The 15513-nt window shown below is 39.4% G+C and overlaps 1 protein-coding gene across 4 annotated transcripts in view; it reads right to left on the reverse strand.

Annotated features, from left to right (window-relative positions):
* Window positions 1-146: 146 nt before the first annotated feature.
* Window positions 147-15513, reverse strand: part of JAM2 (junctional adhesion molecule 2) — a 36593-nt gene continuing 21226 nt past the window's right edge. For 3 of the 4 annotated variants that reach the window (XM_061988657.1, XM_061988659.1, XM_061988658.1), the window contains 9 exons: window positions 14605-14670; window positions 11353-11466; window positions 9629-9781; window positions 7686-7891; window positions 5280-5382; window positions 3708-3815; window positions 2908-2923; window positions 1983-2016; window positions 147-858 (listed from right to left, as the gene is read on the reverse strand). In XM_061988657.1, the coding sequence (XP_061844641.1) occupies window positions 826-858; window positions 1983-2016; window positions 2908-2923; window positions 3708-3815; window positions 5280-5382; window positions 7686-7891; window positions 9629-9781; window positions 11353-11466; window positions 14605-14670 (833 nt within the window). In that variant the 3' untranslated portion in view covers window positions 147-825. The remainder of the gene's footprint in view (window positions 859-1982; window positions 2017-2907; window positions 2924-3707; window positions 3816-5279; window positions 5383-7685; window positions 7892-9628; window positions 9782-11352; window positions 11467-14604; window positions 14671-15513) is intronic. The other variant, XM_061988660.1, reaches the window with a different exon arrangement.

A 15513-nucleotide genomic window follows, 5' to 3' on the forward strand; every position in this document is an offset into this window, starting at 1 on the left:
AACTACAGTCACAAATACAGTGATTTTACACTGTATCAATGGACACACAGATGATGCTATGTCACTCAAAGAAGCAACTGCAACCTGTTAACAACATTGAGACATTTACATTTCAGTAACTGAATTATTGACACAAACACTTTAGATTTTGAGGAACCATTTATTAATGATGCTTCAACAGTTAAGGTCTGGATACCACAGCTTGAGTTCTGGCATGATTCTTCTTCAGAATGAAATTAATCTATAGTCTACAGCGAGAGGTACACTTCCTTGTTACAGAGAAGCTGTAGGCATTTTCTATTAGACAGGAGTAAACACTGCTTGAGCTTCAATTACAGGAAGCTTTATTCTGTCAGGATACTGAGTTTAAGTCTGCATCATGACTTATGCACTTACAAATGGCTTTGGCAGATCTAATACAGCATCACGGTACTAAGTCAGAATTGCTGGAGGGTTTGAGCCCTTGACAATGGTGGAGACATTAAATGTTAGCAGCAGCAAGGTAAGGTGTGAAGTTATTTGAATAGATTGTTCCAAGCTGTAAGGGTAAATCCTGTATTGTGGCATGTATACATTAACAAGGTGAGAATCTTCACGTAAATTGGCTTTTATATTCAATTTAGTTCTATCTTTAACTTAAAAGTTTTTTGGGGCTTTGTGTTTTTAAAAATCAATCACAATTAGGCTGACTCTAAACATTGGCGGTTTCTGTTTTCAGCATCTAGTACATGGAAACAATATTTACAGAGTAGAGGTCAAAAGATCCCTTTGATACTTTTGTATAACAAGTAGTCATTTGATGTCCCTCACAGAGGCTGAAATCTTCTAAATAACAAAGGACTCAGTATGCTTGAAATCCTAAATAAAGACAACAAGGTTACATTAGTAATAGTTAAAAAACTCTAACCAGACTAACCTTTGGTGTACATTTCAGAAGAAACTGAGGCATCAAGACTGAGAAGAAGGATCCCTGAAACACTGTTAGTTAACGTTTAACTCTCTTCTGGAAAGGGAAGTCTACAGAATGCACTGCTACACAGAACAGAAGTAGTGGCCGTTAAAAAAAGTACCAGTATCCAACACTTTAAGCCTCCGATTTGTAAGTGCATTAATATTATAAACAACACAGTTTGTCTTCAAAAATCTCCTTCCCAGGCAGAGCAACCAGGTGGCTGGCCTCACTAAGTTTCTTGCATACATTCCAGGTGAAGGAATAAGCTTCTGCTATTTGATATGTTCTGTTTTGATTTAAAGAAATGAGTGGCCTTTGGTGAACTTTTAAGGCAACTAATGTAGCCTTAAAAACTCTAGATAGTGAAATAAAGTTGCTCCTAGCTGAAGCTTTAGCTGGAGCTCCATTTTTTTCCTGCTATAGCAATGTACATGTACATATCCTTGAGCACTCAAAGTGGAAGGGGGCAAAAGTACTTAGTTTAGCTTTCATGTTTAGGCAAGCTTTTTGACCCACATTAGAGGCATTAAAGCCTATTTTTTTCTCTCACTGCTGCCTTGGACTGTGTTGAGTTTCGTTGGTTAAGTGATGTGTACAAGCAAGACAGAGTGGAATTCTTCACAAGAATGGCACCCTTAGATGGACACTATAGTCCAAATACTGACAAGTAGTGTAAAGGTCTCACTTCTTTAGCAGGAAAATAATAATGAAAATGGGAAAGAAAGAATGAAAGAAGCCAATAGAAAAGGAAAATGTAGTAAAAAAAGTAGGTAAAAGATAACCAGGTAGAAATCTGGATAGTGTGGTAAAGAAAAACATGGCAAAGTCTGGAGCAAGGCACTAGTTGGATGGTACTTGAGCTTGGGTAATAGGAAGCTAGAAGTGCAAACAGAGAAGTTATCTGCAGGTATTGGTGGCATGCGTGGTTTGGCAGGTGTGTAGGGGTCTGTGTGTAAAAACATCACTGATCTAAGGAATTTTGACGACACCTAAAACTTTTTAAACATGCTACTGAATGCAAGATACTTGCCTTTTCACTTGTAGATTGATAGTTGGTCTTCTTTCTGTTAACAGAACAGGAAAGGAACGTAGGTTCAATAGTGACTTTTCTGGTGTTAGCTTCAACCCTTTGAAAACCTTATCTATTAATGCATTTTTCCAGATTTCCAGCAATCCTCAAGAGTTTTTGTCCCACTCTTAGAAAAAAAAAATTTAAGTAACAAATCAATTGAATTCTATTAGATAGCAGTCATTATCTGATGAACCACTGTCAACTTCCATAGCTTGTCTTTTCAAGTTCCGCATCTTGTCCAGTTTGTGGCCAGGATAAATCACACACATACTATTTAAAAGTAATATTTGTATTTAGTATGTTACTTTCTTTTTAACCTGCCATTACCTAGAAGTGCAAAGATAAACTTTTCCTTAAAGAGTAAAATAAAAGTTGGAGGCCAGTCTCCAATGAAGCACACAATTTTAGTCTCGTGTGGGAGGACTAAAATAGCTTCAGGAATTTGGACTTACTGCTAAGAAATTTAAGAGCCTAAAATAAATCCATATAAAAGGAGTAGATCAGACACCCTCAGAAAGTTTCCACCACTCTTATTTTTGCAAAACGTTTCCTGAAATAATCTGTAGGCATGGATATGAAGACAGTTCTGATCATCCTTTGTTCTGAAGAGGAGACAAATGCAGGCCTGTAGCTGAGTTAGGGGTGTAAACTACAACATCTCTGCACTTTCATCAAGAAATAATGCGTAATTTTCTGACCAGCACACTGGTTCTAATGAGGGAAACAGCTGATGTGTAGCATCAGGTTTATTTCAGTGTTCAAAACACTCACAAGATACTTGTACAGTGCCTCGGGCTTTAAACAATCATCACAGATACTAAATCTTCAGACATGTAAACTAAGTGAACAGTGATTTGTGTACTATTTGTATCAAAATACTTACTGGGAAGAGCTTTCCTCTGGAAAAAAAAAAAAAGAAAAAAAAATTAGCACAAGAACATTTTTCTCAGGTGATTTAAAGTTCTTTTAAATAGTTCTTCACAACTTACTCAGGTCTTCAGTGAACCAAATATCTCTTTGGCGAATGAGTTTAAACAGAAAAAAGATTAGTTGCCTTGCAAAGTTCAATGAACTTCCAAACAGAACCTCTGATAGCCTGTTACTTTCAGGCAGCAGACTTTTCTCAGACCCTGACATTTGGCATTTCATCTTGCTGTGCTGAACTGTACATGCACTAATGTAAACGCTGTGGAGAGGGTTGCTTGGTGCCCAGCTTTTTGCAGCAAGCCTTAAAAGCACTTTCTGCATGTGTACTTTCGCAACGACCCAGAAGAGGGAGACAGTTAATTTAGTTCATCAGAACTCGGCCGTTCAGATTTTGTAGATGAAAAGTAAACTTGCATGGCTTGTTTTAACTTCACCTTTCTTACACATTGCCTCTCAACACTAGAGCACAGAGGCTCCAGGAACCAGGGTTGGGCTCGTTGCTTTCCCTACATTGCTGTTTGGTAGCCTTATGCAACTGCACAAACATCTCTGTGACATCCTTGAAGTATCTTTTGCAGTAGAAGTTGGTAGAAAAAAAATGGCTGCACCAAAAAGCTGCTGTTGCAATACTGTTTAGCTTTAGTACTATGGAGTTTGAGCCTTCAGGAAAAGCACAACACACTATAGTCAGCAGAAGTACGGGCTTTTTAATTTTCTTTTTTTGACACAGGGGAGAAGTGGTTTCATTCTACTTACTTGTAAAGTAGCCTTTTTTTTGGGCATAAAATACTCCAAGGCCACACAGTGCCATTACCAGAGCCACAATTACTGCAGCAGCGATGATGCCATTTACATTAAGGTCATCTGTAATTATAAAACATAAGTCTGATGTTGTAAGAATTTCCATTGGCTGGATTTTTTTTTTTCCATCATTACTACAGGCATCTTTTGTATCTATAGGTGGTCTGTGGCCCCAATCTGCCAAGTTAATTTGTAGCAGTTGGATGTGGATAAGTAGTCCAAAAGCACTATGATATCATAGCCACATTAACAGGAGTGCTTGATACACTTTAGTTTCTTAGTTTAGCTCAAAAGTAAAGAAATAATAAGAGAGGTCAAGGGACACGTACTCCTCATTATACCTATCCCCAATAAGTATTACTCAAGTCATATGTCTCTAAGCGAAGATATATTGTAATCTTTTAAAAAAGTATTCAACACAATGAAGGCCAACAAATATTTCAGTGCAGATGTCTAAACTCTACACTGGCCTATCAAAACATCTCACCATTTTCCTTTTGAAGGTGATGACCCTTGCCCATTTCTGGATATAATCACTAAGATCTTCAGACAGTCATCCATTTTAGAAAAATAAAACCCAAAACATTTTCATAGTTTTTTGTTATATGTCCAATTACTTATTTGGATCCTGGCTGCATGCATACATTAATATATGTTTGGGAATTTTACCCCCAGACTCATCAACTTTTGTGCATTGGTTGACAGGACCAATTTAGGACTTCAGTATTTCCACAGCAGAGGGATTCTGTCTTGGTAGCTTGTCAAATACGTGTTCATAATCAAACAGGAATGTATTAATAGCTGAAAATCCCTATATCATGGCTAGGTTCTAAGAGAGCACCAGACAATTACTTTATGGAATACTTGCACATGAATTTCTGTGCAGTATTTGCTAGGATCTGTTACCATCTGCTTTCCTATCACATCTGCAAGAGCTAGTTTTAATTCTGCAGAAACATTCATACATTTTTGGTTATTACAGACAATGCATCTCCAGCCTTTGCTAAATTCTTTATTAGTTAATCAATGCTACACTTATGCTGTGCAAGCAGAAAAGAAACAGGCAGCACAACTCTAATTTCTTTTTTAAGATAACACTGACTTCCTCTAGCAGGTATAAATGAGTCAGTTAAATTTCAGAACTCTTACATTAAGTTCTCACATGAACATATCTTAAAAGGGAGACTTTTCATAAAGAAAAGTACATCACACCATCCACAAAAGTATTCTTAAATATTAAAACTTGCACACAGATACTGCTGTTCCATGAAGTTCAGTGTTTAGCAACCTAAAGGCTGGCAACTGCAATAATTTAAAGGTACTAAACTAGCTGCTTTTCTGTGAAATGCAGTGAGATATGTTTGTGCTGTAAGAAAGGAGCCACAGCAACTACACATGAGGAACTAATTATTATTCCTTCCTCAAAATAAGATAATTCAATCTGATCTTAACTTCTCAGTTGCATCATGTAATACAATAATTCCTACTGCAAAACTGTTTTCTGCCATTATTTTCTTTGACACATACCAACTTGCATTCGTTTCACTGAGCATTTCTGAGATAATCCAATCCCATTGTAGGCTTCACAGAAATACTCTCCAGTGTCGTTCTTTGTAACTGTGTTAAATAGCTGTTAAGACAGAGTCCAAAACCATTATCACAATAGAAAAACATTCATAATTTCCTGCGGGATAGAAATTTTGACATGTCAACAAGGGGGATTCATTTTTTTTTAAACAAACATCTGAAACAGAACGAGAAATTCTGCTCCAGTTTGACCTCGTAATTCAGATCACTTAACTACAGCTTCTGGTCTAAGAAGGTCTTTTACATGGACATTTTAACTAGATTGAGTGTATCTACAAGGAGATTCAGTGGATCAGTAGTTTCCATTAAAATGGATTTTCTTATACATGATCCAATTTCAGAATCTCTAAAATTGGAATATTTTATTATTTGACAAAAACAACAACAAATTTTTAAAAAACACATACTACAAAAAATATGGCACTTACTCTCTTCTTCTAATAAAGAAATGCTGAACTACTATTGAATCCTATTACTATCAAAAAGAAAATAAGGAAGAGATGGACAGAGACTGACCTCACGTCAATTCCAATCTTTCTATGTATTTATTTTTTTAAATCATTAGACTTGTTCACTTTTTTCACTTTACTATATCACATACTTCAAAGCTAAAGTCATTAGTAATTTTGAGTAGTTCACCTAATTTTCACAGCACCTCTGAATATTTAGTCACACTTCACTTTTCCATGAGAACTGGCTGAATGGCAGAACCCAGAGGGTGTTGATCAATGGCACAGAATGGAGTTGGAGGCCTGTGGCCAGTGGAGTTCCACAGTGATCGGTTCTGGGGCCAGTCTTGTTCAACATCTGCATCAGCGACCTGGATGAAGGGACAGGGTGTACCCTCAGCAAGTTGGCTGACGACACCAAACTGGGAGGACTGGCTGATTCCCCAGAAGGCTGTGCTGCCATTCAGCGGGATCTCGATCGGCTTGAGAGTTGGGCAGAGAGGAACCTCATGGGGTTCAACAAGTGCAGAGTCCTGCACCTGGGGAGGAACAACCCCATGCACCAGGACAGGCTGGGGGTCAAACCCCTGGAGAGCAGCTCTGCAGAGAGAGACCTGGGAGTCCTGATTGATAATAAACTGAACATGAGTCAGCAATGTGCCCTCGTGGCCAAGAAGGCCAATGGCATCCTGGGGTGCATCAAGAAGAGTGTGGCCAGCAGGTCAAGGGAGATTCTGCTCCCCCTCTATTCTGCCCTGGTGAGGCCTCATCTGGAGTCCTGTGTCCAGTTCTGAGTTCCTCAGCTCAAGAGGGACAGAGAACTGGAGAGAGTCCAGCTCAGGGCTACCAAGATGATCAGAGGACTGGAGCATCTTTCTTATGAGGAAAGGCTGCAGGATCTGGGACTGTTCAGCTTGGAGAAGACTGAAGAGGAAACTCATTAATATTTCCAAGTATTTGAAATGTGCATGTCAAGGGGATGGGGCAACGCTTTTTTCTGTAGTGTTTAGTGATAGGACAAGGGGTAATGGGAAAAAGCTGAAATACAGAAAATTCCATTTAAAAATAAGGAAAAAATATTTCACTGTGAGGGAGTCCTGGCACAGGCAGCCCAGGGAGGGTGTGGAGTCCCCTTCTCTGGAGGTTTCCAAAACCCACCTGGATGTGTTCATGTGTGACTTGATCTAGGCAGACCTAGGCAGATCTAGGGTTGGACTAGATGATATTTAGAGGTCCTTTCCGACTCCTGCTATTCTAGGGTTTTCCTAGAAAAACTCTGCAGAAAAATCTTAGCTGATAATGCATAGTGTGTAGAATGTATTCAATTACTTTTTAGAAGGATCAGCTATTGGGATCGGGATGAGAAAGATGGCCAGTTCTGAGGGGAAAAAAAATCTACTACTCAACCAAAAAGCTACTAAGCTTATGTATAGTCCTGATTCATTCCCACTAACTTCACAATTACTGGGCTAGAACTTGTAAACGCCCCTGGACTGCCCTTAGTGCTGCACTCCTATTGAGGTGCATTAAGTTGCTATTTCAGATTTTAAGGCATTATCAAATACAACTCTGTTGACATCCTGAGATATCATTCTCATCTGGCACTAGTTAGCTAACTGACAAGGTGAAATTTGTCATGCATTTTCAAGATTCTCCTCATTTATCACCCCTGCAGCCTTGCAAGTCACACAATTTGTCTGTATCTCTCAGCTTCTATGGCTTGTCATTGGTTTGAGGCAGAGGCTACCTTTTATGCTTGTTAGCATATATTTCAGCATGACATTGGTCTCTGACAAAGACCTTGTACATTTTTGGATTAAGACCCTGTGCATCATTATAAACAGTAAATTTGGTCTTCTTGACAGCTGGTGATAACGGAGTTGGCTATTACACTTACCAGAGTGCCAGACTTCTTATTCATGGTGTAAGTTATGTTTGCTGCTTTAGCACTGCCTGTTCCTGTCTTTTCCAGTAAGGCAATACCATTTTTGTACCACTGGTACTCCGACGGAGGAGACCCCTCAGTCTCCTTACAGCTCAGTTCCACAACCGTCCCCGTCATGGCAGAGCTGGGGACCTCGCACACCGGAGTAGTTGGAGCAACTGGACAATGAAATTGCACCTGTTACACAGTCTCCTCAGTACTGTCTACACCACAACAGTTTGACGGTCACTGGTGAGGAGATGAGCACTTGTGTATGTGCTTAGAAACTACCACATGTTAACAGAATGAGGTGCTGGGAAGGCACTCAAGGCAGAGCCCTGCTACTGGAGAGCACAGTAAAATGGAAGAGAAGCTTGCTTTCAGCCTCCCGCTCATCCATGCTGTGTCATCCTGTCTCCAATCTATACACACTCATCCAACCCCAGAGAGTTTGTTTCACTTTGTTTCTTGTATGAGGCCTCCTGCTCACAGAGGGAGCATGGATAACTCAGAGAATCTTCAGTCCAGAAAATCCTCCCTTCCCTGCCTCCCTATTTAAAAACAGAAGTGAGAAAGAGGGAAAAGATTTTTTAATTAAGTCAACTGGGTTTTAAAAAATGACTGTCAAAATTACCAAGACTGGCCACCATCACAGTCGTCATGTAAATCCCAGGCTGACTGGTTACTAAATTTCATTTTAAATTAAAAACAAACTTTCCCACAGAACTGATTGTTACTTCTGCCTTGAAGATGAATGCCTCTTTTCCCATTTTGATTACGTGAACAGGAAGGGGTTTTTTTTTTAGTATCTTGAAGCTTAATAGAAGAAAACTAAGGGTGAAGAGGCATACACAGAATATTAAAAGCACAAGTGACACCTCAACAGACTTTCTTCTTGTCTGATTAAGATAAAAAGCAAAAATAAAGAAAAAGTGAAACACTAATTTAGATTAACTTTCAAAAAATTTGTGAGCAAGATAGACACATACACATGCACTCTCTCCTTTTGGTTCTAAGATTTCTACTTTAAATGAAGAAGCTGCCTTTAAAAGAGGAAAGCTGTTGAGAGTGGAAGAAAGAAGGAATAAGTGAGGTTACCTCATTGTTGAGGCTAATCAGAAGTTCATTAATTTATCAACTTCTAAGAAGAACTTTGAGACTTCATTTATAGTTTTAAAAGACCAATTATTTTTATGTATAAACAATATACAAACTAAAAAGGAAATATTTTCTTTTCTTGCTATACAAAGAAAAAGGGAGAACTGCCAACCTTTACCACCTATCACTGGGAAAAACACCAGGAATAATGAAAGAATAATGTGCTCAGTATTCACTTTTCCTTCCCAACTGTAAAAGAAAAACAAAAAAACAGAAAGAACAACCCCTGCCCCCCCAAGCCAACACCATCAACCCTGTAAATGAAGTCTACAGTGCCTGGCTGGCATTGCACAGACACTGCAGCAGTTTCTCCTTCCAAAAACAGGAGGAGACTGTAGCATACTGGAATGAACAGCTACTTAGGAATATTTGATAAGTGTTGACAGATGTTGACTTTCTAGAGCCATACACTGTGATCAGTTTATCCAGATTCTCAGCCACTGAGAGACTTCAGTTTTAACAGAAATGGAACTTTCACCACCACATAAATCAGCATACCTGCTACGTTTTGAGAACTAAACCCCACATTTATATCAACAAAATCCAAGTTGAAGTCTTTTCCAATGCAAGTGTGCATTTTGTAAAGTTCTTTTGTAAGGTATGTTGCAGAACAAATATATGAACACATGTTCACAAACCCATCCCAAAGATGATCCAAAAAGCCCAGCAGCCACACACCATATGGACAGCCCTATCTTTAACACTCTTTGCTATCATTCCATTTCATTATAGAAGCCCAAGTAATAAAAAGTTTGTACCCAATACTGTGAGTGTAATAGTAGCCTCTCCCAGGCGTTGTCCCTCTTCACTCTTTGCACTGATTTCACAGCGGTAGGTTCCAGAATCCTTTCTGGTCACATTTCTAATACGGATTCCAGTATTTAGCATCTCTGCTCGGCCTCGCAGATCACCTTTAAGAGAGAACAGATAGAGGAGTTTTTTGCTCTTTGCTTATAGCAAATGTCTATGTCTCACTGGCTTGTTCTGAAATCACATCCAATTTATGAACTACTGCTCATTTATTCAGCGTTAGTTACTTATTACCAGGGAGCAATATGTAATCCTCCTCCCAAGACAGTAAGAACCTTCCACAACTTGTCTATTTAGTCCAGAAAAAAACTCTCAATTCAAAAACCCTACATCTGTTATATATTTTCTAGTTGTAAGATAGAATGCTTTCGGATTTTAAGAAAACATGTATGACAGTAGTCAGGTGGCCAAAAAAAAGAGACCTTTCCCACTAGAGGGATGGCAATCACTGACTTAATTACCTTACAGAAAGAATTGTTAATGACACCACAGCAAAGTATTTGACATTTTAACTTGGCAAGAAAAACTTGACGGATTTAGCAAAAATATTGCCAGACTTCTTAAAATGTGGATTTTTTTTTCATTCTACAGCTTGCTATGAAGTTACATGCATACATGGAGTCATGAGCTCCAGTGTTTCTCTGAGTTAAACGTATGCAGGAAAAATCCAAGTTCATCAGCAAGACCAGCATGTCTTGCATGCTCTACAAACTAACAAAATTGCTGTGCTTCTATTTTACTTCTCGACCTTTATTTATTGTGTATGAGGTACCAGACCCACATTATCTTCAACACAAAACTGAGGCAAGTCTTTTTTCAGAACATATAAAGACATTCTGCTTCTAAAAAGAGTACAAATAATTTAAAATATACAGCTGAGTTTATATTTTATGTATATAAAAACTGCTGCATTATTCATATCTTGGTCGCATGCTCTACAGGAGGCTTCAGAAACCTCTCTGTAGGACAGGAGTGCAGAGCTTGCAGTAGTTTGGAGGAGCTTAGATCTGAATACAATTTCACTTTCGAAAAATACCAAGGATTATGCAGTGCCATTTTTTCTTGAGTTTTGTTCTATTTAACTTCATTAAAATATAATTAATCATTGATGATTTGTCATGGTTTACCAAGGAGCAGCTTTTGCTTGGTAAAAGGGGGAGGGGGTTGCAGTGAAGACCTGATAAAGAGTTTTTGGACTCTCCTCCATCTCCTGGGTTCAGACCCACCTCTGGCCGGGCTGGGCCAATCTGGCGCCTCTGCGATCACTATTTAGGGACGGGAATTTGAAGTGCTGGCAGGAGGTGTAAGAGTGATACAAGATGGAGGCGGCCACATGGACCCCACAGTCAGAGAAGGAGGAAGGATGGAGAAGCACCAGACCAGAGACCCCACTGCAAGCCATGGCAAGAACGCAGGCTGTGCCCCTGCAACCCATGCAGGGCCATGGCAGGACTGAGAGCCACCAGCAGCTCCGTGTGAATGAGCCCAGACAGGCAAGGGATTGTGTGGGGAAACGGCCATGGCGCCATCAAAAAGATAGCTGCTGTGCAGCATGGAGGGTTAAGAACATTATCTTTCAGTCACTTTCCTAATGTTGCTCTCCAAGAAAGAGTTGCTATCTATGCTAGAGAATGACATGTTAACCCGTCAGTCTAAGTTTGTAGTACTGTACCTGTAAATTCACCACTGTAGTAGACAAATGAGACTCCTTGAGACTGGATTTTCTTCCACTCTATTCTTAAGCTCATCCCTTTTGAAAATTTGTGCTTGCAACTAAGAATAGCCTCTAGAGGGAAAAAAAGACAAAGAATGCGAATGGGAAAATTAGAGACTTCTGCTCTACGTTTGGTACACATTCAAGCTCCATTATATTAATATTCCCCTTTTGAAAGACCGTGGACAGTCAGCAAGGGCCAGATCTACTGAAAGTGATGCCACAAGGCCTTCTTCAGATTTAAAGAAATACAGTGGGGAAACTGTAGTGTCCCAAGTTTGGACTGAGATAGTTAATTTTCAGAAATTAACTGGGGGGACACATGAGGACTGCTGACTTGGACCAGCCACGGGGATATTCCATACCTATGACCTCATGCTCAGCATATAAACTAGGGGAGCTGTCAGGGAGAGAGGTGCACATTACAGCTCAGAACAGGCTGGGCATCATTTTGCACATGATGAGCAGTTGCATTGTGCATCACTTCATATTTTCTTGTATTAGTGTTATTGTTATTATTTCTTCTCTCTGTGTGTTGTCCTAGTAAAATCTCCTTATCTCAGTCCATGAGTTTTTACCTTTTTCTTCAGATTCTCCTCCCCATCTCACCAAATGTGAAGAGGAGTGAATCAGCAGCCACACGGTGCTTTGTTGCCAGCTGGGCCTAAACCATGGCCTGATCATCTTGAAAGTCTTTTCCAACCAAAACAATTCCATGATTCTAAGACAAACAGAAACTAGTAATTTTCCCATACTTCAACTGCCTTTGATCAAACTTCAGATGTTGGGAACTAGATATTGCCATGTTGTAGGGGCACAGATTCTGAATTACTACCCCAATTTTTTGTTTAAATACTTATCACAGTGAGCAGGCCACCATCAGAAAAGGTCACTGACTTTGTTATCAACAATATTTTGTGAATTACCATTCTGAATTCAGTATTAGTAGCTTAATTGCTTAAATGTATAAGAATACAGATCAAAAATACATCAGTAAGATGGTCAGTGTTCAGGAAGGAAGAACCCCAGGCTCCAGAGCTGCTGGCAGCAGATGCTGCTCATAATATCTCTTGGCAGATACCTCTTATTTTTCTTGAATTCTCAAGAAAAGAAAGACATTGTTCACCTTCCTGTTTGTCCACTCAGGTTTCCCTGATTTACAAATAGGGGGCATCACCAACCTAATTTCACAGAGAGGCTGAGATTTCAAGGTTACTGATTATTGCTCAAGTTGTCACAACTGGGTAGGAAATAGACCAAAACTAGTGCACCTGATGAAGAACATATCATGCTGAGATCTCAACTGTTCTTTTCTCCTCTATCACAGCAGAGGATCAGCATACACCATCACTAATATATAGCTTGCATCATAGTAATTGTGGACTATGGTCAAGCACATAGTTATTATGGAGAAATGAAAGAGGGAAAGATGATATAACAAACTGTATAGGTGAGTTACTAGGACAAACTCAGCGTTTCAGTAGCATCATTCTTCATGGAAGAGCATGTTGAATTGCCCCCCCCCCCCCCCCCCCCGGTGAAATAGCTCTTACGGCATTAATAACAACAGAGGCAAACATCAGAGGAAAGAATCAAATCACACCTCTGACTGGCTCCAGATCTATTAAGAAATTTAAATTTGGTGTATCTCAGACACTTCTGTAAAAGAAACAAATACAATGTTGATTTTGACTATTTTAGGGCTGCTCATCTTCCAATAGTATCTTCCAGAGTATCAAGGATCAAAAACCTTTATATATTTGGCAATGTCTATCTAGCTTTCAAGAGACAAACAGCTACTGCTTAAACACAGTCAATCTGCATTAACTAGCACCCTCATTTCCAGTCTCAAACAAGGCTGAAAGGGCAATTAAGAGCTACCAACAGATCTACTCACTCACCCTTTAAAGTCTGATTTCCCAGGTCTGTTCTGTAGGGAAGCAAAGAGCATCCAAGGGGCCAGACTGGTAGCCTTTGTGATATCACAAGGGGGAAAAAAAAAAATTGCCTAGACTTGAAAGAAAAATTGAGGCAGGAGGGCATTCTTGGCCAGAAACATGTTATACCAGCCACTTCAAGAAACACACTGTGCACTCAGGAAGCCAGAGGTTCCTGACTTCAGGTTGAGTGGATGGGTGGAGGCTTCCTGAATCTTAAGATTTGCTGAAGTTTCCTTTCAATTTTGTTTTTGTATCCTTCTAACAAAGAAAAATCATCATTCAACCTCAGTTTGCTTTTGCTGCTGACCTTGTGACAGCTGGCTGGTCTCATGAGCTATATTAGGTGACATAGAGACAGCTCAGACAAAGTGTTCTCAGCTGAACAAGTCACCTCAGTCTTTAATGACCTGCCCCTTTCTTGCATGCCACAATATTTTGGTTCAGAAAAAAGCAGCATTGATACTCTCACACTAATCTTATTCAGAGAAAGGAAACAGAATGTAAAAAAGGGACCACATGCAGAGCAGAGCCAACATAATAAAACCCTCCTTATAGTTCCTCTCTCATGTTTTGCCCCATACTAATGGGTTCAGCAAGAGGTATTCTTCAGAACAGGTCTACTTGATTTCCATTAAGGTAGGCCCACAGGGCATTGCATCAGCACAGGCTCTGTCAACCAAATGCAAAAAAACCAAACAAACCCACAAACCAGACATATGCACCTCTAGGATCCCTTTCTTATCTACCCAGCAAACATTTTCTTCCCTGCCTCCTCAACTTCTATGGCACATTATTAGAAGTAATTTTTCACTTTACATATGACATATGTATATATAAATATGTAAATAGCCATTATAGTTACAGACAATTAAAATAGGCATTGAACTACAGTTACTGACAATTCACTGACCTACAGTTGTTCTCTCTCTAGTCTCCCACCTCTCTGTACTGCAAGACAATTAACACTTCTGTTTTCTATTAGTTCCCATTATTTTGAGTGGAAGGAAACCAAGCAGAAGTTCCAGAGTGAGCTACCAGGACTGACAAATAAATCATAGAAGAAGTGAGGTAGAAAAGGACCTCTGGGGAACACCTAGGCCAAGCCCATGAAAGAAAAGAGACCAAGATTACAAAAAGAATCAATGAAGAAGGTAGAAGCAGGACCCCTTAGGAAAGAGGAAGACAGTCTTAACAGCTGCATAGTTTCTGTATTCATTGTTTGCTTGTATTCTATGTATTAAAAATATTTCCAGCAATGCCCATACAGTACCCTTAAACTCTTCTGCTTTTACGTTTTTGTTGTCCGTTTCAATGGAAATTCCAGACACTTTATGATCTGCAAGAGGACATAAAAAAATAAAAATCAGCTTCAGCAACTACAAGCAGTATTTTCAAGACCTCCTTTATACTGGATAGATTAGATATTGTCTAGTATAGAGAGCACAGGACTAAAAGCTTAAACAGAGCTGGCCATGTGGGTGGCCTTCAACAATTCACCTTCTACTCTCCATGCAGTGGTACCTGTAAAAAAAACCAGTAATATTTCTCTTCTGCAGTAGCTTGGTAATATTTACATGTATAAGTTCTATGTAAACAGTAGGTGTTGTTTTATACTGGGGTAGTGTCTCAGTCTGTTTCTAACTGAAGAGATACCTATTATAAGGCAGAAGAAAATCTTGTACAGCTTCTACAAGGTAAAAAAAACAAATCAAAACCAAATGTGCGGTAACTGACAGTTACCTCAAATTGTTGTTGAAATGAAAACAGTAGTCAACATTTATGTAGTTTTGCATAAAGGAGAGAAAAAAAACCCCACACATTCTTGAATATCTCTTGTGTTGGGAGTACTGATATTCCAGAGAGAACAAGTGAAATAACCACTAGGCCTACATCAGCCCCCACCCAGCTATCTCCCCATCCCACTGCAGTTCACTATACATTCTCCCTTAAGACCTCCTCTCCTCCCAGGAAAGGAGTCCACTGTGTTCACTCATGATTCAGAAGCATTCCTGCAAAGCTCAAAAGTCAGTCACAGTTATTCTGATTATTCCCTGGCAGGCTACAAGTCTACCAAGTGCTTAAGAACAGCTAAATAGAGTTCTTCACACACATTTACATTAACTTTTTTTTTTCTTTCCCAAAAGTTCTCTTGGGATTAAGACCAGTTTTGAAGACAGCA

The sequence above is a fragment of the Colius striatus genome, chromosome 1, assembly GCF_028858725.1.
Source record: "Colius striatus isolate bColStr4 chromosome 1, bColStr4.1.hap1, whole genome shotgun sequence".
Classification (NCBI taxonomy): domain Eukaryota; kingdom Metazoa; phylum Chordata; class Aves; order Coliiformes; family Coliidae; genus Colius; species Colius striatus.